We start from the raw sequence: 21,574 nt of genomic DNA, 5'->3' as shown, positions 1-21,574 counted from the left end.
GGCACCCTGCCCCCACCAGCACAGTTGGGGCCACATTAGTGAGATTTGAGGGGTTTTGGTTTTGTATCTCACTTGGCCCCGACTGACTTTTCTGTGGGTCAGTGGCCCTGACTCAAAACAGATTTCCCGCCCCCTCACAAATAAAGACAATTCTGAAATGTTTTGTGTTTGACATAATATTTTATTTAAAAATGAAGCCTGGCCAACAAAACCCCAATTGGGGCCAAGCCCTCATCTAGCCAAAGCATCATAACACTCCTGGACCCCACATCGCAACCCCAAATCTGAGCCTATCATACACTGGAACCCCCTCTCCTGAGCCTCTCATCCCCAAACTCCTGCACCCCCACATCCTCAGTCTTCTGCCACAACACTCCTGCACCATCCACACACTGTAAATCTGTGTCCTGAGAGCATCATACTCCCAGCCTCCCTGCCCTGAGCCCCTCATGTACCCCAGCCCGAACTCCTGCACCCTCACAGCCACAAGCCTGCGGCTTGCTCAGCACCCCTTCTCCACATCCTCCTGCATCCAAATTCCCTCCCAGAACTTGCACCTCTCACCCTTTCCCAAACCTAAATCCCTTGTTCGCACCCTAGAGCCTGCACCTCCTGTCTCAACCCACTGAGGGTAGGGCTAGACTGCAGGAGTTTTTCTGGCCAACACGCTCTTTTGGCAGCCCCTGTATTGGGGGCTTCTAAAAAGTGGGTTTTCCGACATTTGGCCCAGTCTATATGAGCCAAATATTGGAAAAATTTCTTCAAACAGAAGGATCGAAAAAAGCGGCAGTATAGCCGTACCCTGAGATGTATAAGGGCCGGGGATAGCAAGTGATGGAGAGAAGGCGAACCAAGGGGGGGGAGGAAGTTCAAGGAAGGGATGGGGTCTTGGGGAAGCGATGGGGTAGATCTTGGCTTGTCCTGACATTTAAAAAGTGATCTTGGGTATAAAAAGGGTGGAGACCACTGCTGTAGAGGTCTCTTGTTCTCATCTGTTGCTGTGGTCTAGGTGCCACTGCATGGGACAGTGAACTACACTAGGTGTGTGGGTTACATATGCAAATTTGCTCCAACTCCAATTTATTCCTTCCAGTGTTGTTCTTTCTACAGGTAAATCATATGTATATTACTGCAAACAGTAATTAGAAACAAAATAATTCTACAACGTTGCCCAACACTACAGTAATTATTAAAGTATTATAAGTTGGGGAGTTTTTGACCATTACTACAGAATACTAGAGCATATTTTTATAAATGAATGGCAAGCGATTAAAAAAGTCTAAGTGAAATTTCTGAATCTAAAAGAGAATCTTGTATAAAACAATTTCAGAATTTATTTGGATTACTCATAGCCCATACAAGCGGAGTCATCATGCCCAAGTAAATAAAACATACCTACAGTTCAGGTTCATGATCATTTCAATATTCATTAACATATTAAATAAACTGTTATTATAAAAATATCAGTATATTTAAGCCATATCATTGTGTTCACTATTTGCAAATTAACTAAATGTACAATCTTAATGGAAAAAGCCTTTATAAATAAAGGGACAATAGAAAATACTGATAACTAATGAGTCGAGAGATATTAAATTAGGTTTTTTATAATGCGGTTTCTGACTATATTCTGAAATCAGTATAGTGACATAACGGGTCCAATAATAAGCCATCTTCCTGATGACATAGTAAGTGTCTTTTACAAATGGCGCGATATTCATTAAATTTAACACTAGACACTTTGATGTAGCCTCTAAAGGTGTCCTGGGGAGTCAATTTTCAAGGAATTCTTAATGTAAGCAGCAGCTATCTGAGAAGGAAGCCCTCATCATCTAAGCAGGCCTTGCATGAATCATTTACAGAATGAGGTGACATGACACATTTCCGCATTTTCCTTGTTAGAGAGTCATTGACACCTTGTGACAGACACCTATAGGAGGCAACAATAGAGGCAATCTGGTCTGCTATAGCCAACACCAGATTTTCTGAGGCACTTTCTAACTTCCCAGTGAAACTGGTTAGTTTAATCCCTAAAGATTATCAAACAGCGTCCGAGGGACCTGGAAAATGGAGGTGACAGCTGGTTGAAACTCTTCACTTCTGCCTGACATCTGTCTGATAGGTAACACCCTAGTAACTAATCCATCTGCTAAACTTCCCAGTGTTAACTGTGCCTGCTGCATTATATTGTTTCTCCTGTTTTCAGTGTGATACTGATCCTGCTTAGGATATTTGCATCAGATTCCCTGATGTGTAGCCTATACATTATTCTCCTCTCATCAGTTTGCTTCATTATATTCAATACCTGATTAGCCCACACATAAAATGCATGGTGGAAAGAGAATACAATCACAGACAATAGCTCTCTTTCCCTTAACTGGTTCCATTTTTAAATGTTTGGGATAGAAGCATGAGCAGTATCAATACCTTTTTAAAATGTTTATTTTTAAACTAAAAGCACATCAAAACCTAGCCAGATTGTACTTCTGAGTATAATCCAATCCTTTTATAAAATATAGAGTGCATCTAAAGGCTGTACCAAAAAAACCTGTATTAATATTGCAAATCCCAGACCATGTTGATATGAAATCTTTTTATAGCTATTGCAGACCCAATGTCCTGAAGCATCACACTTTTCAAGTTGCATCACATTTTCTATGGTAACACCTTAACACCTGCCTTGGAGCAACAGAACCATTTAAAACTGACATTACTACATGGGTACCAGGATTAGACTGATTTCCTTAACATTATTCTTATACCCCTTATAGAATAATTCCAACATATAATACATTAGTGCAGAACTAATGATAGGCTTTGTTTTTGGTCATTGTTATGGTTTTGCTGAAGTACCCAAGGTTACAGAAAAGAGCAACATGTTCCCAATAAGGTACAGACCAAGCTAGCAACCATCCCTAAATAAAAATATGATACTGTTTGGTTTGTTATTAAAATACAGAAATGAGATCTTGAGCTTTGTTCTGATGAGCCCCACAACCAACCAGTTTTGGTTTATACAGTTGGAGAGGTATTTCTCCCTTCCTGTCTCTTGGCAAACACAGCTGTTAGTAGCCCTCTCAATTGATGTATTTAAAAAAAAATCAATAATTCCACTTTCATCGAAAACATTGGGCAAAATGCAATACAAACATTACAGCCAAATCTACTATGGAGAATCTCAAAGCTATCGGATTTATCCAGCTATCTAAAAATGTATATTGCCCCTAAAAATCACAGTTTTTGAGCTGTTAATAAACACTGTTTTTATCTTTATAACAGTCCTGAAACATGGGAAAGTATGATCTTCATTCACAGGTTTAGAGAGATTATGGTCTAGAACAGTGATGGGCAACCTAAAGTAGTGAGTAGGCTGCATAAGTGACCATCCTTCATCAAGCTGCAAGATTGTCATAACCAAGAGAGTCTCCAGGGATAGGGTAGTTTTTCTAACTGTGATTATGTATCTAGAATTCGTGGTGTGTGTGACGATTGAACCACAGCAGGGCTTTGAGTGGCTGCAAAGGGACCGATGGCCCTCACAGTCAGTTGTATGCAGTCAGCATGCAGCTCACTTTATGTGAGTGTCATTTTAGTAATACAAGTTAGAAAACCACGGCAGATGGAAACGAGTGGAATCTGATAATCCTGTATGGGCAACAGTAATTTCTCTGGGCCAAACATAGAACCCCAATGAGCCGAATGCGGCCTGTAGGCTGCCTGCCGCTGGTCTGGAACATCTATGGCACAGCTAGGGACTGAACCCATAGCTGCAATGCAGTGCTTTCAACCACGATTTTTTTTCCCTCTAGCTGAAAGGACAGGCCTTTTAGCCCCCTATGCAGAGAGGAGAGTTGCAAAGCTCATGAGGAAGGGAAGTTGCGAGGGCCAAAGGAACGTTGCAGAAAAGGATGAAAACTACAGAAAATTGACTAACATTTTTCATTACCAACCCCTGGCACTGATGCCTCAAAAGCCACTACAGCATTGGTAAACCACATTCTTAAGGTCATATTGAGAACTTAATATAAGCAGCTTTCTGGTTGCATAAGCTCTAGAAGGCAACATGTATGGATTGACCCATTCAAGGGACAAAGCAAAATCCAAACAGCTGTATGTGCACAGGATGAATTCTTCTCATGAAGAGTGTTCTTCTCCACTCCTCCCCCACATCAGCAGAAATTACTATTGTCCTCGATTAGATTTCACCTCCCTCTCCCAGTTGCCTCAAAGAAGAGGGCCCGAAGAGCAATAAGACTGGAGTGGCTTTAGTGCAGATTCATGGATTCAATTGCATCCCCAGAAATCCAGAAGCCCAGGACTTGTCATGATGTCTCTGCTCCCACCCACATCACTGTGTGATGTCATCAGTCATACGCTGTTATGGATACTAGAAGAGTAAAATCTGTCAAAGGGAATGTGGAAAGTAGGGGTCAGATGCCGCCCCCATATGTCCCAGTGTCCAGGCAGCAGCTATATGGGGACAGAACGCTAGGATCAGGGGTAGGGCGTTTGCTCACTCTAAACAGCTGGATCTGGGTTCTGAGCAAAGCTGCCTACCTGGGTGGGTAGAGCGCTGTGTAAATACAAAATTGGTATCCGCAGCCGCAAAAATAATCCGCAAATGCGGATACCTGTAGATATAAAGCAGATAGCTGCAATTTTGCAGGGTTCTAGAAACAAAATTTGTATCCGTAGCTGCAAAAAATGAGCAGCAGATATCCACATTTGAAAACACGGATACCTGCAGCTATATAGCTGGTTTCTGTGAATTTGAAGGGCTCTACAGATAGGGTTCCTCTCACCACCTTCTGTAATTGGGACTAGCCCCAGGGTGGCAGCGCAGAGTAAAGCAGGGGTTCCACTGAATCCTGGCATTCCCATCAAATCAAAAGGCTGCAGCTGCCACTGAATGAGATATTTTATGTTGCTAAAAACAAAGACTTTATCCTTATTGATGGAAGAGTAGAAAAATATGACTTCTTTGGAGGGTCCTCACTGTAATTTCCCTCTGAATGGATTCTATTTTGGAGGCGTCAGCCAGGAAAAAATAATGTAGATTGTGTATCTCCTACCATAATCTTCCATGGATGACTGTCAACATGCTAGGGGCTACCCCAGAAACTAGTACCAAAGTCCTCATTATTATATGTGATTTTTTTCTGGGTGAAGTCAGAAAAAGGGGATGGGGTTTGGTGACTGTTGCCTCTCTAAAGGACACACACACGTTTAGCACAATGGAGCAGGGCAGGTCTCTTGCAATAATTATGTTCTCAAACAGCTAAGAGGAAGCAGATAGAAAATACATTCACATTAGGATTGCCAGCTCTCCTGGTTGCACCAGGAGTATCCCAAAATCAGGGCGTATCTTCCAGAAGCTACCAAAGCCAAACCGGGAGATTCGGGTGCTGAAAGTTCATCTGGGTTAAAGCAGGCTCCTGGTATGCCTTGACTCCATGCTTCTGTTTAACACTGGCAGCAATTCCCAGTCAATGGGAGTAGCAGAGTTGGCACTGGGAGATGGGGCAGCATGTGGAGCCCCCTCCTAAACTCAGGAGCCACAGGGGTGTGGGATGTGGGGTCAGTGTCTTAGCCCTGCTGTAGTGCTGATCGGGAGCCATCCAAAGTAAGTGCCACCCAACTGAGCCTACACTTTGACCCAGCTTGGAGCCCCCTTCTGCACCCAAGCTCCCTGCCAGAGTCCACACCCCTCACATCCTTCAGCCCTCCCCAGGCTTAAACCCCCTGTGACGTAGTGGGGGTACTTGCTGGGCTGTGGTGACCCCTGCTGTCTGGAGCAAGACCCAGCAGGGAAAACCTCACTATGCAAAGGTAGTGCCAAACTTGTTGAACCAGTGGCCAGACACCCCCCATGGAGAGGAACAAAGGAAGGTGGAATGCTGCCCTGACTGGGGGGCAGGGCTGGAAGGGAATTTAGTTAGTTACTGTCTGAGAGCATGGAGGAGAGCCTAGGGGAAGGGGCTGGAGTTTAGGGGCCCAGTCTCCCCCATCTCAAGGGGGGCTGAGGCATCCTAGCCCAGCTCTGTGACCAGATTCCATCTGTGCTGTGCTGTATCCTGGAGAGGCAATAAACTTCCTCTATTCCACCGGCTGGTGCAGTCTGTTTGTGCCATTTCGGGGTGCAGGAGACGGGGGACCCCCAACGCGCCGTCACACTGGTGTCAGAAGTGGGATGCACTGCACCCCGTGGATGGAGCTTCCAGCGGCGAGCGACAAGGCGCAGTAGAAGCAAGAGCCCTGGAGCCAGGCGTGCTGGAGACAAAGCGAAGCGGTTCCTGGGAATCGTGGGGCACTGCAGCACTAGACTGGTGAGTCTGCACCGAGGGGACCAGCGGGCAGATGGCCTATGCTCGACTCTTGAAGGCAGAGCTGGTGGGGCTGTGCAGAGAGAGGGGCTTGCCTGGGCAGAAAGCAACCAAGGCCCAGCTGATTGCTCAGCTAGAAGAGAACGACCAGCCACAGGGCCATGATCTTGTCCCCAGGGGAAGCAACCAGACCCCCCCTGAGAGTGTGTCAGGCTCAGAGAGGGGGAGGAGTGCTGGAACTCACCGGAGAGATGAGACAGCTTCCCCCAGGAGGCCTGCAAGCTGCAGCCCATCTAGGGCAGGGGCCAGCCAAGCAGAGCTGCGGCGGCTGGAGATCCAGCTGCGGATCAAGGAATTGGAAGTAGAGGACCGAGAGAGGGACCGCCAGGACCGAGAAAGGGATCGCCAAGATCGAGAGAGGCAGCGGCAGCATGAGCTGGCCATGGCAGAGCGGAGAACCGGCGGGGCACCGGCTGTGCCAAGAGTGGATGGGCCACAGGGTCCCAGGACTGCCAGATGCTTGGAGAGGCTCGTGGTGGCCCAATTGAAGGACATGGGCGACATAGACGGGTTCCTCAGCTCCTTTGAGAGGGCCTGTGGACTGCAACGGGTTTCCCCAGCTGACTGGCTGCAGGAGCTCATCCCCACACTGAACCAGGAGGCAGCCGGAGTGCTCAGTCAGCTGGAGGACCTACAGCCAGGGGATTACAACCGAGTCAAGGAGGCCCTGCTGCACAAGTTCGGGCTGACCCCCGTGATGTACAGGAAGAAGTTCCGGGGGGTACAGAAAGGGCCACGGGAGACCTATGTGGACCTGGCCTCCCGCCTGGCGCAATACTGCCGCAAGTGGGTGTCTGGAGTCGAAGCCCAGACCGCAGAGGAGCTGCTCAAGCTGGTCATGATGGAGCAGTTCTATGAAGTGTGCCCACCCAAACTGAGGCTGTGGCTCAAGGACCGGAGACCAGAGAACCCCCAGGAGGCCGGGAGACTGGCGGATGAGTTCACGGAGAGCCGGTCCGGGTGTGAACGGGAGTCCCGGAGAGAAAGGGAACCGCGCAGAGACCGGATCTCGGCTGAGCGACGGAGGGAGTCAACTACGGGGCGAGACCAAGGAACAGGTCGTCTACGCCCCAGAGAACCAGCCAGGGCCTGGACAGAGACAGCCCAAAGCCTAACTTGCCAGCGCTGTGGGCAAAAAGGCCACAAGAGGGCTCAGTGCACCAGGTCCCAGGACCGGGGACTTTCCAGGGTTAACTGGCTGGGGCGGGAGGAAGGGCAGGCTGCCCCAGAGGCAGGGGCTGGCAGGCAAACCTCAGCTCTGAGAGAGGGGAAGGATGCTCAGTGCACCTCCCCTGGGAGGTCTGATTCTCAGGAGGCGGATTTCTCCGTGTACCGGGTGGGGGCAGGACGGCCCCTGCGGAGCGAGTGCCTCATACCCCTGGAGGTGGATGGTAGGAAGGTGACGGGCTTCTGGGACACGGGGGCAGAGGTGACGCTGGCCCGATCCGATATAGTGGCCCCAGAGCGGATACTACCCCACACGCAGCTGACCCTGAAGGGCATAGACGGGTCCCCGTTTAAGGTGCCTGTAGCCAGGGTGCATCTGAAATGGGGGGCGAAGGAAGGCCTCAAGGAAGTGGGGGTGCACCCGCACTTGCCCACCGAGGTGCTGATGGGGAATGACCTAGAGGAGTGGCCCCATGAATCCCAGCGGGCTCTAGTCACTACCCGGAGCCAGAGCCAGGGGGGGCTGACAACCTGGGTCCAGGGAAGGACTCCGGGCAGCGTCCTCAGGGTCCCATCCCAGTGGACACGGGGTCCAGCCAGGCTGGGACTCCGGACCTAGGCAAAGGTGGGGAACAGGTCCCGATCCCTGCCTCAGCAGCTGAATTCCAGGCTGAGGTGCAGGCAGACCCCTCCTTGCAGAGGCTGAGGGACCAGGCTGGCCTCCGTGCAGCTCGGCCCCGGGGGAGAGGTGGCCAGGAGAGATTCCTGCGGGGGCGTGGACTCCTGTTCCGTGAATGGCTTCCCTCCAGGAAGGCGAGGGCATGGGGGGTCCAGCGGCAGCTGGTCGTCCCCCGAAAGTATCGCCTCAAGCTGCTGTATTTGGCCCACGATGTCCCCGTTGGGGGCCACCGGGGGATCCGGAGCACCCGGCTGAAGCTGCTCCAGCACTTCTATTGGCCGGGAATCTTTACAGCCGTGCAGCGGTACTGCCGGTCCTGTGACTCCTGCCAGAGGGGCGGGAAGGCCCAAGACAGGAGGAAAGCGGCTTGGGGGTCTCTACCCCAGATAGACCCTCTGGGCTTGCTGAGAGAGTTATGGGAGGGGAAGACCTCCCTGGATGGAGCTTCGGGGGTGGAAGCCGCCCTGGCTGTCCAGAGAAGGCTCACTGGGCTCATGGCCCCGGCCCGAGAGACCCTGGCCAGAGATCAAGGCCACCGGAAGGGTGGGTGTGACCCCCGAGGACAGGCCTGCGCCAGTCGCCCTGGAGCGGGGCGGCGAGTGGACAGAGGGAAGCCAGCTCATGTGGGGCCTTGCCACGGCCGGCCTGAGTCAAGGGGAGCACCCATGTCCCCGGGGCGGGTTCCCACGCAGAGGACCCGAACTTCCCTAGGTCACGAGCGGAGTGACCCTGCTCTCGGAGGGGGGAGAACTGTGACGTAGTGGGGGTACTTGCTGGGCTGTGGTGACCCCTGTTGTCTGGAGCAAGACCCAGCAGGGAAAACCTCACTATGCAAAGGTAGTGCCAAACTTGTTGAACCAGTGGCCAGACACCCCCCATGGAGAGGAACAAAGGAAGGTGGAATGCTGCCCTGACTGGGGGGCAGGGCTGGAAGGGAATTTAGTTAGTTACTGTCTGAGAGCATGGAGGAGAGCCTAGGGGAAGGGGCTGGAGTTTAGGGGCCCAGTCTCCCCCATCTCAAGGGGGCCTGAGGCATCCTAGCCCAGCTCTGTGACCAGATTCCATCTGTGCTGTGCTGTATCCTGGAGAGGCAATAAACTTCCTCTATTCCACCGGCTGGTGCAGTCTGTTTGTGCCATTTCGGGGTGCAGGAGACGGGGGACCCCCAACGCGCCGTCACACCCCCTCCAACATCCCAACTCTCTCCTAGAGCTTGCACAATACACCCCTTTGGCACCCCAACTTCCTGCTCGAGGCTCAGCCTGGAGCTCCCTCCAATACCCCCACCCCAGAGCCCACAACCCCATTGAGATCCCAACCTCCAGCTCCAGCCAATTGAAAATGAGTGAGGGTGGGGGGAGTGAACAAAGGAGGGAGGGGGGATGGAATGAGTAGGCAGAGCCTCAGACAAGGGGCAGGGCAGAGGGCCAGGTAAGAACGTTTGGGTTTGTGTGTTTAGATGGCTGGCAACCCTATTCACATGAGTTCTTGAGAAAATAAAGTCCTTGTAATTCTCAAAAGCACAGCCATTATGTCCTGAAACTACATGGAAATCTTGCCTGTTTTGCACACATATTAAGACACATTAAACTGCAAGGCATTTGAAGTAGTGCAATGTGTTTTATTAGTGTTACACATGCAGTAGTTAATGAAAAGAAATTCAAATATTAAGATTACATATTTTAATCAATTAAAAAGAGTTCAACACCTATTGCATATAACAAAAATGTTTCATGCAATATCGTAAGTCTACAGTTGTCACAGCTGCCTGTAGTTGTGAACCTGTAACTTTAAAAATGTATACAAACTAGCATTCACTGCACATCAACCCTTTAGTTTCAAGTTATGCTCTCGTCTTTTACAGGCCTTCTATATAACTTGGAGCTTCAGCATTTTATTGTACCTAATGTAATACAAGCCACCTGGAAGCTTCTAAGAAGAGTGAATGTATCATTGGAAACACTTAACAGCAAATATAGCAGATTTTTAAACTAAGAAATAATGAAAGAGAAAATAAATGGCACCTCTGCCTATCTCCAAAACCTTCATAAACAGATTAAAGTGCCACTAATTGCATATTAAAAACTCCCAGTGACAGTGTCTAAATTTAGAAGTTATAAATCTCTGAAAACAGGTGTTTAAAATGGAAATGCTGACAAACCTTTAAATCTAGTATCAACCACACAATAATGGTATAGCCCTTCACCATTTACCTCAAAAGAGAGCAAGTGAATTAACAGGCTTTAACTTTAACCATTTTAAAACACAGAACTGACACCTCCATCATAACCAGCATAGTTATGGATACACAAACATCAACAAAGTAGGAGTTTAGTTTAAAAACCTGGTGTAGGATAACTATAAGTATTAATAACACTCAAGTACAGCAGTAAAAATATGAAGACAGCAGTTCTGTTTCTTTTAAGATGGATCTACTTAAAGAAAAGGCATCCTTACAGGAAAAAAAGCAAGCTGCTCACCAATAATCGGAGTTCAGTTTGGGTCTAAGGATATTAAATTGAGTTTAATCAGTTAATTGAGTAGTCGATGGAATTTCCATTAACTACTTGATTTGTAGGCCCTGGGAGCTAACCTCACTGTGGCTCTGCCTTTTAAATGTAGCTAAGAGCAGCCCAGCTCTTACTACATTTAGAAGGCACAGCTGCAGTGGGGGACCAGGCACCAGCCGGGACAGATGAGTCCCAGTGGAGATGGTGGTGGAGGGAACAGGCTTTGAAGCCAGCTTCCCCCGAGCACCGGCTCCTCCTAACCCCTTTGCTGCCTCTATCAGGGGTGGATGGGAAGCGACTAGTCAAGTAGTGACTTGACTACCTGAGAAGCCTACGCTATAACCCTATTTGGGTCCACATTTGTAGATTCCATTTAAATACATGGCATCATTTTCACAGTTGGAAAATTACAACTAGTTTTAAGACAACAACAACAGAAGGAGATATATACATATATAATCTATGGAAAGTGCTACACTCACTAGTAGGTGGCAAAACCAAGCTCTACATAAAATACAGCAGCAAAAAGTAATTATTAATCAATCTTATTGAATGACCAGAAGTTCATTGGTTACTTACAGCTCAAAAATATGGCCTTGGTATTCATTCAATAAAGTAGTTAAATACATTGTAGTACCAGAACTGTTTCAAAGGAATATTTCAAAGTAAATATACTGATGAAGCTTCATGTTAATTTTTTAGAGAAGAGATCGATAAAAATATGTGGGTTGCCAGTATTTTCATCTTTACATTTTATAGCATTGAAAGAAGTATTGTGTGTGGTCAGGTATTACAGATTCAGAAACTATGAGAAGATTCTTTTATAGTGTTATACTTAAGAGTAAAATCAACACAAACTTCCTTGTGCCTTACACATGTATGGGATATTCTGTATGAAGTATTTTGATTTGAAAAATTTACATTGTCCATAAAATACTTTTACGGTGAGGATGTCCTTGAAAAGTAACCTGTAAAAATCTCCAAATTGTGAATCATGTTTAAAAATCTACTTAAACAGAAAAGCATGTGCATTTAATACCTTTCCAGAATTTAACCAAAAATAACTTGTACATTAAATTAAAAACACTATATAAATATTTTATAGTTGTACGTTTCATTCTGTATATTTTAGTAACTGTACCTTTTTCTACATTACATTTGTATTTTTCTCATTTTGTGACAAAAATATGATAAACAAAAGGTGCTTTTATTCACTTACAGATCAGATAAAGAACTAGATTGGACATTAAAAATTTCATTCAACTTCTTCACTAATGCACTAAAATTGATCTTTTTGCTACCTTTAATCTGCTTATCATTTCTGCTATGCAAATATGTCAAATGATCTACTTTTAGTCAATTATGCATTTTGATATTCCACATTAACATTCTAATAGAAGTAATTTCAGAGGTTCTAAATATAGTAATATTTCATTTTAATAACCATAGATAGGCTTGCATAAGTGAAAACTCACTGGGGAATATTTTACTACTAGTTTGTTTGTGAAACTCTTAAAGATACATATAAAACAGTGATGACAGAAGAAATCTAATGATCGAAGGATCACATAGTGCCAGTGATTTTTTAAATTAATGTGGAGTTCAGCTTAAAATTCAATGACATATTTCTCCAGTATATATAAAAGTCATTCACTTTAGCTAAAGTAGTCTCAAGTGTTTGAAAATCTTTGTGGGAATACTGAATAATTGGCATACAAACATATAATTTATACATTAAAATCTCTTTCAACTTCAAAACCTAACAATAAATGAACTGTAACTTAATATTCGATCTTTGGCACATTGAATATATTACAATAAACTTAGTCATTTAGACATAAGTAGACAAAAGAACATTCACATTGGTTCATGAGGTACAATACCTGATGAATCTGTTGGGTGGTCTTTGTAGCAACTACTCAGTAGACCAGACCTTAATCCTGAAACATGATCTGCTCACACAGAAAACTCCAGGAGGAGCCCCAGTGTGGTCATGGTGGCTCCACCCAAGCATAATGGTTTATGTGAACACATCCCAATGCAGGGTCAAGACTTACATGCTTAACACTTTTTATAAACTTGGAAGAATCAATCAATCAATCTCTTTTTCCTATCCCAGGTATTACCCCATGTCATTTTGAAGACTGAAAAGTAAAACAAGAAACCAAGTTATTTAAAATTTACAAACAATTTTCTTTTAGGTATAAAGCAATGTTGTTCTAATATCATTACACTGTCAATAACTCTCTGATACCAATGATTTATCTCACAGTCCAGAATCAGAACAAATCAAGATGGTTTTATTTATTTTTGAAATCTTAAAAATGAAAAAAGTCATTTTTTATAACAAAAACAAATATCAGAAGTTAATTTTAGGCTTTTCTCCCTCTCAGAAAAGGTTGCCTTATGCTAGAGTAAGAAAAATAAGCACTTTACAAAAACAAATGGAGAAAGAAAAATCCTGCTAATAATTTTCCTTCAAAACCAAGAATTTTAACTTATTAATAATAATCCAATATATAAAAAGATAACAATCCAATATTATTATATTCTCTAGCATAGGTTCTGATACACCTCAGAATTTCACAGCAACAGTGTTTTTTACGCCTTATAAGACTTCTAAAATAAAATAATTTAGTGGATATTAGAACAGTAAAGATTTTTTTCTTATACCATTGTTTCCCATTAGAAATTGATTACTATGTTTGGCTGATGTGTAAAACAGGACACACTTTTGTACTCAATAGTATATGCAAATATAAATAATTAGATGCATACTAATTCATATATCTCTTCCATCAGCCTTAGTAAAAACAGACTTTCAAAATGACTGAAAAGAAATGCAGACTTCCCCCTTTTAGTTTCAAGTCTTTTTGAGAAACACCACAGGCGTGCTTAAACAACATACCCTTTTGCTAGTAACCTTGGAATTCAAAGGAAAGATGCACCACATGAAAAACCCCCACTTGCGACAGAGACATTATTCTGAAGAATTAAAGTGACTCTATGTCGGTCTTCTTATTTCTCCTTCTAAATGTTTTTACTGCTGTACAATTTGAGTGAAAAGAAGTATTAACCTCTTTATCAGACATTTTCTTCGGTCCTACTTCTGACTCTATTAGCGTTTTGTTTACACTACTTTAATATATAAAAAGGCATGCAATAACTACACCAAAAACTCATACTCTAATTAGCTTATAACTTTCTGATTTAAAAGTTCAATGCTCATTGTATGCAAAATCCAGAATTTAAGTTTGAAAATAACTGATTGAAATATATGCCATTGTTGAGCTGACATGACATTTTTAACATTCTTAAAGTATATCTGTCTCCACTGTTTGTCTCTAAAAAATGCTGATAACTAACTATACTGAAATTTCACATTGCAACAATCCATATTCACATCTGGCAAAACGTACCATACCGACTTTAGCATGATCCCCGTGATGGCAGTCTATAATACCAAAAAGAGTGACTTTGCATAATAGTGTATCAATAAGTAGACATATAGTATCACAGGTAAAACCGCAACAGGGCTAACTAGCATAGCCGTAAGCTATCATGTAAAACAACTGAATGGACTTTTTCAAGTTGTATTATTTACAGTACTGCAAGTAATTATACCTAAATAATTTCCAGGAATGACACACATTTATCTACTAAATCTCCTACTTGTTTTTATACAGTTCTTTAATAAACATAGCAGAATACTAGTTTACCCTGCTAATATTTAGAGAACAAAACCCTGAACCGCTCAGAAAGGGGAAGGAGTGGAAAATAGAACATTAAGAAATCAAAATGTGTAGTGCAACGTACTTGCACTACCACATTCAATAAAAAGAACCATCAAGTGTTTTTGCCTTAGTTTTTGGAAAATTTGCCAGCTCTTCGAGAAGGTTCATATGGCACTCTGAGAATACTAGGCGTTTCCTCCATTACTCGTACAAGAAGATTATCAATGTAGTCCTCAAGTTCACGTATATGGGTGTCTTTCTTCTTAAGTTGTTCTTTATGTTTCACCAGTTCCTGCAAGACTTCTTCATATGTTAGATTACGGTACCCTGCAGTGGCATCAAAAGGATTTCCATCCTACAAATAAAAAACCATCACAACATTTTAGTAGACCTATGGGAGACAATCTAATATTGTGAATTAGTTGAGAGGTCATGAAACCGAAAGTCACTAGTGATAGGCTGTGTCTAGACTGCATCCCTTTTCCGTAAAAGGGATGCAAATTAGACACATCGCAATTGCAAATGAAGCGGGGATTTAAATCCCCCCGCTTCATTTCCATAAACATGGCTGCCGCTTTTTCCGGCTCGGAGTTTTGCCGGAAAAAAGCGCCAGTCTAGACGCGGATCTTTCGGAAAATAAAGCCTTTTCCAAAAGATCCCTTATTCCTCTTAAAATAAGGAATAAGGGATCTTTTGGAAAAGGCTTTATTTTCCGAAAGATCCCCGTCTAGACTGGCGCTTTTTTCCGGCAAAGCTCCGAGCCGGAAAAAAGCGGCAGCAATGTTTATGCAAATGAAGCGGGGGGATTTAAATCCCCGCTTCATTTGCAATTGCGATGTGTCTAATTTGCATCCCTTTTACGGAAAAGGGATGCAGTCTAGACACAGTCATACTGTTCTCAAGCAGCGTACACCTCACATTCAGAAATAATCTTCTTTCTGTAGTAATACAACGCCCCTGAAGCAGTTGACTTATCAAGGAGGGAAAGAAGCAAGACAGACCCCGACTACTCAAACCTTGCCACTTCTCTCTGCTTTATTATACATCTTTTGTTATACATCTTTTGAGATGACCACAACAAAGAATTTATCTAGCTTTTTAATGAAATCAGGATTCACCGTCTCTGATTTTCCATCCTTGGGCCTTCAGTGGCTCTCCAAGTTCTAGCCTCAATATCTGCTTATTGTATATTAGAACTTGTTATTTCATATTTTGGATCAAGTTAAAAAACGGCACAAGAGGTTGTCATAATTACACGAGTGCACTTATCTAGAATGGAGAACAACCAGAAGTTGAAAAAAGCATGTGCTGCCTGCACAGAATTCTAAATTAAGTAGCAAGAGAAAAAGCAACATTTTCAGCAATGCTTTCTGATGACTCACTATGTGTAGAGGTATTAACAGAGATGGTATGTTTAATTCCAGTTATAAAAGCAATGTGTGATCTAGGAAACTATAACCTAAATGCCTTATTTTCTACTGGGGAGAAATAACATATAATTAAGAAAAAGATAATTAGCAAGAGTGAGTTTATGAAAATAATAGCACCATTAGAGATATATAATAATTAGTTTTATCTAGTTCAGAGACTGGGAAATTTAAAAGATATAAAACATTTGACTAAGTAAAATCATCTAACCTTTCAAATCCTGAACTTTTGACTTGAGTATAAGGTGAGGTAATTCATACTTAGGAGATAGTTTTTGTTTACATTTAAATCTGCTCATTAAAAATGATAAATCAGGCACAATCAAGAAGCACACTGCATGGTAGAGCTTGCTTCACTTCATTTCAACACATCTCAATATTTACACTTTGGCATCCATATCATCATTAAAATATGCAGGTGGCCAACATTTTCAAGTAGGGCTAATTAAAAATGATGGTGTATGGCAAATCAGTTGGAATGCTACAACTTAACCAACCTCTCTCCATCTAGTGTTTTCTATTAGTAACTTGTGCACTATTAAACATTCTAGGATTTCTGACTGATTCTGTGAGGTTACATTTCGGCTAAACATCAGTCTTTAGTTACTATTACTTACTTTGCTATTGACTTTTAGTGTTGTAAATTGACATTTATCGTAGCAAACATCATCCACTTCATAAAAATACCTAAGGGTGGTGAAACTTGCAAATCATTTAGTCTGCATTTCCAGTGATATGCATAGAACAGAAAGTGTTTCCAATTCTTGGCCATTCATGTATTTTGCACATATTCTTCCACTCCTGAGGAAGGAAATGTTTCTGTTGACAGTACAAATGTTTTCTCTGATATGTATAAAGTATTACTAAAGCATCCATGTGTAATAATAAAGAGCTTGTTCAATTTTCTAATATATAGAAGATCTAAATCCCTTATGCAATGTTGTTTTTAACGGTTCAATTTCTTTTCCAGAATGTTCTGTGTAATATGTATGTTTTAAAGGTATTTCCTTACACCCCTTTAAAAAAGAACATTAAGCAGATATACAAGAACATTCCAGTTAAAGAAAAATAAAGATTAAACTATCTACCAGCATGTGTTTAACACTTAAGGAAAGGAAAATGCCAAAAGTATGGGGGAAACTAACATTTTTGTTTTAATTTTCCATTTGATCATTTAGACAACACAGCATGTTAATGGACGAAAGAATAATCTAATTTTTACTTAAAAAAATTTGCTACTCAAGTTTTATTATGAAATATTTATCTTATAAAATGTAAATTGTAGCAAAAGATTTTAAATAGTAAAATATTTAAAGGAGGATTGTCCTGGTAACCAAAAAATATTGGGGTACTAACTGACATCTACACCAAGTGAAGGAGAGCTACAAGATAAGATAAAGGCTTGGCATTCTCTAATCATCTCCCTATTGTTCTAATGAGAAATTTTGCTCTGGGAATATAATCTCAGCAGTTTTCACATCTTTTGTCCTACATGTTTCATCTCTCTTTCAGTTCTTAATTAGGCCTTAAAGAGCTCACAGTGCCCTTTCAACTGGCTACTGCTCCTGTTTAAACACTGCTTTCAGAGACAGGTGTTGGCACCAGAGAAGACATACAAACTTAATTGCTAAACACTGCATCCACGGCAAGAAAAAACATAACTTGGTAGAGGGCTGTTATTGCAGAATCCAATATAAATTTCTGCAAGTATCTAAAGAAATAATCATGAACATTACAATTGTTCAAATTGTTTCATGGAAAAACTAAGGGTGATAGATAGATAGATAGATAGATAGATAGATAGATAGATAGATAGATAGATAGATAGATAGATAGATAGATAGATAGATAGATAGAGTCTTATAGTTTGCATTAATTGAACACTACTTCAGAATCCTGCAAAGGACATTTAGGATAGCTGGTATTCCAAAGACACATCACAACATCAAGGATTTCTTTTATCACCTTTAAATCCTTTAACTAAAATAATTCACATCTTATTTCTTAAAAGAATTCTAACCATGGTTTTACTAGCAATAAATTACATGATTTGGGGTAGTACATTTACAAGCACATAGAAACTGTAATTAAGGTTACTTTACAGACAATAGTTGTTAAGTTAATTTTTTTTTTGATGTTGCTTTTTGCCAGAGATTAAGTAACTGCCTGGTAGAATTCAGTTTACTATCTGATCAAAGGCAGCCTTCATACATTCTGACATCTCCCACCAGTTTCTTACATTATGAAAACTTGGGCATTTATTATGGAACATCAAAAGTTATTGCAAGTCATTTACATAACATATTAAAACACAAACAGGATAAAGTCCTATCTATTTGCAACTTATTGTTAAGAAAAAAAAATCCACTTTGAAAGATCTGATCTGCTCATAAAACAAATTCTAACAAGATTACATTTTCTTTTATACAAATAAATTCCATGATAAATGTGTGGAAATTTTTATTTTTTATTTCTTAGTACCTACTATAGTCTTGCTATTTCTAATGCCAAACAACTAATCTAAAGAATAACTTCAAGTCTCTTTATTACAAGGCCTTATTGCTGTTCATTAGATTGTTCATTTGCTATTTGTATTTGTAACCATATCATATTAATTCATTTTCCTAAACCAGTGGATGACTTGCATTTTGATTAGCCTACTAACATCCATTCCCCACAAAGAATCATAGGGTACGTCTAGACTACAAGCCTCTTTCGAAAGAGAGCATCTAGACTACAAGCAGATTTTTCTAAAAAGTGAGCCGCTTTTTTGAGAGAGACTCTAGATGCTCTCTTTCGAAAAAGCACAGTTTCATTCAATAGCACCTTTTTTCGAAAGACTACTTTCAAAAAAAGGTGTTATCCCTTGTAAAATGAGGCTTACCATAATCGAAAAAACAGCTGTGCTCTTTCGATTTACTTCTGAAAGAACGCAGCTGCAGAATAGACGCAGGTGAAGTTTTTTCGAAAAAAGGCTACTTAAAAAAAAAAAAAAAACCCTGTAGTCTAGACACATCCATAGACTTTACAGAGGGGAAAGACCAGTTAGATCATCCAGTCCATCCTCTGCCAATGCAGGATTGTTTGCTAGGCAACACATTCTAGTTCTTTGTTCAAGTTTAATTTAAAATATCTGAAGCAAAAGATGTCTCACTATCTCCTTTGGGAAGATCTATTCTATACTATAACTTCAATAGTTTTTCCAAATTCTCTGCAAATTGGATCTTTAAGTTACTTTTCAGTTCCTTTGAACTAACCCAGTCTCTGACCACGAAACAGACTTTCATTAAGAATTACTGGATAAAACAAGCAGGAAAGTTTTTAAATTTTGCTTATTAGAAGTTAATAAAAACACCTTTGGTTATTTATTCTGTTTCAGGCACCATGTTGGGGGACAACTGATTGACAGTGTAATGGAGAACACTCACCCTTGTTTTCCTGTGGTCTTCAATGGTTGCAGATTTCATATTAAAACTAAGGGAATAATGAAAAACAAACTATCACAGGTATGTACTCATCAACCAAAACACCATTTTAAAGATAATTTTGTACTTAACATCAACAGTACCAAAATATTTTATATGAAATGTAGAAACACTACATAATTTCTTGATTTCAAAAGCACACAAAATAAAGATAATTATCATGAAACAAGATGTAAGCAACATTTCTAAAACCTGTAAATTATGCAAAATGTGTTTTTGGAACTTTTATAACTTTGGATTAAATTAAAACATCTGCATTTTTTTGAAACGATGTTTTCTACTCTAAACATACAAGGAATTACTATCACTTTTCATTGAAAAACAGACGTAAGATTTTTGTTTTATTTTATATTTTGGTAGCCCTACAGATTCAGGTTTTCAAATGAATGGAGACCAGGTACATTACAGATAGTGGAAGTCACAGTTTGCATATATTACACTGTAATTATGCCTCAACTCTGACCTGAGAAAAATCATCTCTTGGGGTGAGATGTGAATACAGTTTCAGTGTCCACTTGGTCATACATCTCTAGACTGAAATTGTCAACAGAAGTACCAATTAGTGCCAGTTTTCCTGGTGTCTTTTTATTGGAGACATGCTTTTCAGAAACTCAATGGAAATCACTAGCTCGTTTCGTAGGTCAAAAAGCACTCTCATATTAACAATGCTTACCAGATCTAACTTTTTTTTTATCCTTTCAGTTCTCTACTACTTGTCCTGGTTTTCTTCCTCTCTCTATGCTAATGCTGCTAGTTTTATTGTGAACCTATTCTTTTCTCACCCTTCTTGCTCAATTTTCAAAATCCCCATTAGATAAACTTCCCACAGAACTTCTTGCAGCAACTGCTTTTACCACAGACCCTGAACTTCCCCTGCTCCCCACAGCAGCCCCAGACAGGTAATTTGGTGATACAACAGTTTGCACACCTTTAGAATGTTTTGGTTACAACATAACTAAGTACAGGTTGAATCTCCCTTGTCTGGCACCCTCAGGATCTGACCCATCCCGAAGGATGGAATTTGCTGGATATAGGGAGGTCCCTTGCCACTAGCCTCCCAGGACGCTCCCCATTTCCTGCAGTTGGCTCCACTCTGGCCCCACTGCCACTCAGCTCCAGACTACAGAGCTTGGACTTGGGCTGAGTCCTGCTGGGGATCCCCAGGACTGAGCTCCCCAGTCTCTGTGGTCCTGCTTCTCCCCTGCCTGACCAGGGATCCTTGGGGACAGGGCTTGCCAGCTGCCCAGCTTTTGCTGCTCACTGTTCCCACTGCTGCTCTGCCCAGACAAGGCTCCCCAGGAATGAAGCTCCTCGGCCTCCACAGCCCTGCCTCTCTCCTGCCTGATCAGTGATGGGACTCGCAGGTCTCGCTGCTGCCCCACCCAGCTGGGGCTCTCTGGGGACAGGGCTCCCGTCGTGCAACTCTGCTTCTTCCTTGCCCGACCTGGGCTCCCCAGGGACAAGGTTCGCACTCCTTGGTGCTGGGGCTTTCAGATCCAGGAACATCCATGGTCCTGCCAGATCACAGATGTTGCTAATCAGAGAATCCTGGATTTTGGAGGTTCAGTTATTAAATTATTCATATCCCAAACAAAGCTATTTTAAAATCCTCCCAACTAATAGATTGCTGATATGGATAATATTAAAGTTGTCATTGTCAAAGTGGTGGCACGAATGCACAGTTATAATTTTCTGAATATATTTTCATTTTCAAAAACAATGCTTCTGTGTCCTTTTATACTTGTTACAGATGGTCACTGAAATATCATTTTGCTCTCTGGAAAATGGGTACAGATTCTGGATTATAATAAGTTATATTTATTTGACACAATTTTATTATACAATACAGGGACTAAAACTAACTATTTGGTATGACTGGAAGGGTTATTCGTAGTCCAGGTGCACACATGTACACCAATGTGCTGAGGCTGACACTTCCTGGATGAATTTTTACAAAAGGGCCCTCTCATGGCTTGTCTGCATGTAACATGCATCAAACCATTCTGATCAATCCAAAACCTTCTTGACTCACGAGTAGCGAATTCACCTTTAAGTGTTAAAAGGAATACGAAAAAAATCTCAGTAGGCTAGTACTCATGAATATATTAAACAAGCTGGTGCATGAAGGAGGAAAATTAAATTTGGTAATGAAACATTTCAATTTCAGGCTACTGAAAGGTGATTACAAG

General features: G+C 42.0%; 2 protein-coding genes across 2 annotated transcripts in view; both read right to left on the bottom strand.

Annotated features, from left to right (window-relative positions):
* Positions 1–21,574, bottom strand: part of FAM204A (family with sequence similarity 204 member A) — a 476,472-nt gene that overhangs the window by 197,048 nt on the left and 257,850 nt on the right. The gene's annotated exons all lie outside the window — the stretch shown is intronic.
* Positions 9,830–21,574, bottom strand: part of RAB11FIP2 (RAB11 family interacting protein 2) — a 50,452-nt gene continuing 38,707 nt past the window's right edge. The window contains exons 4-5 of the mRNA XM_006111382.3: positions 19,329–19,374; positions 9,830–14,828 (exon numbers count right to left, since the gene is read on the bottom strand). Coding sequence (XP_006111444.1) covers positions 14,601–14,828; positions 19,329–19,374 — 274 coding nt within the window. The 3' untranslated portion in view covers positions 9,830–14,600. The remainder of the gene's footprint in view (positions 14,829–19,328; positions 19,375–21,574) is intronic.

Source organism: Pelodiscus sinensis, chromosome 8 (genome assembly GCF_052426305.1).
Source record: "Pelodiscus sinensis isolate ZL-2025 chromosome 8, ASM5242630v1, whole genome shotgun sequence".
NCBI classification, from domain to species: domain Eukaryota; kingdom Metazoa; phylum Chordata; order Testudines; family Trionychidae; genus Pelodiscus; species Pelodiscus sinensis.
The sequence above is the reverse complement of the archived record's forward strand: the minus strand, read 5'-3'. Positions and strand labels throughout refer to the sequence as shown.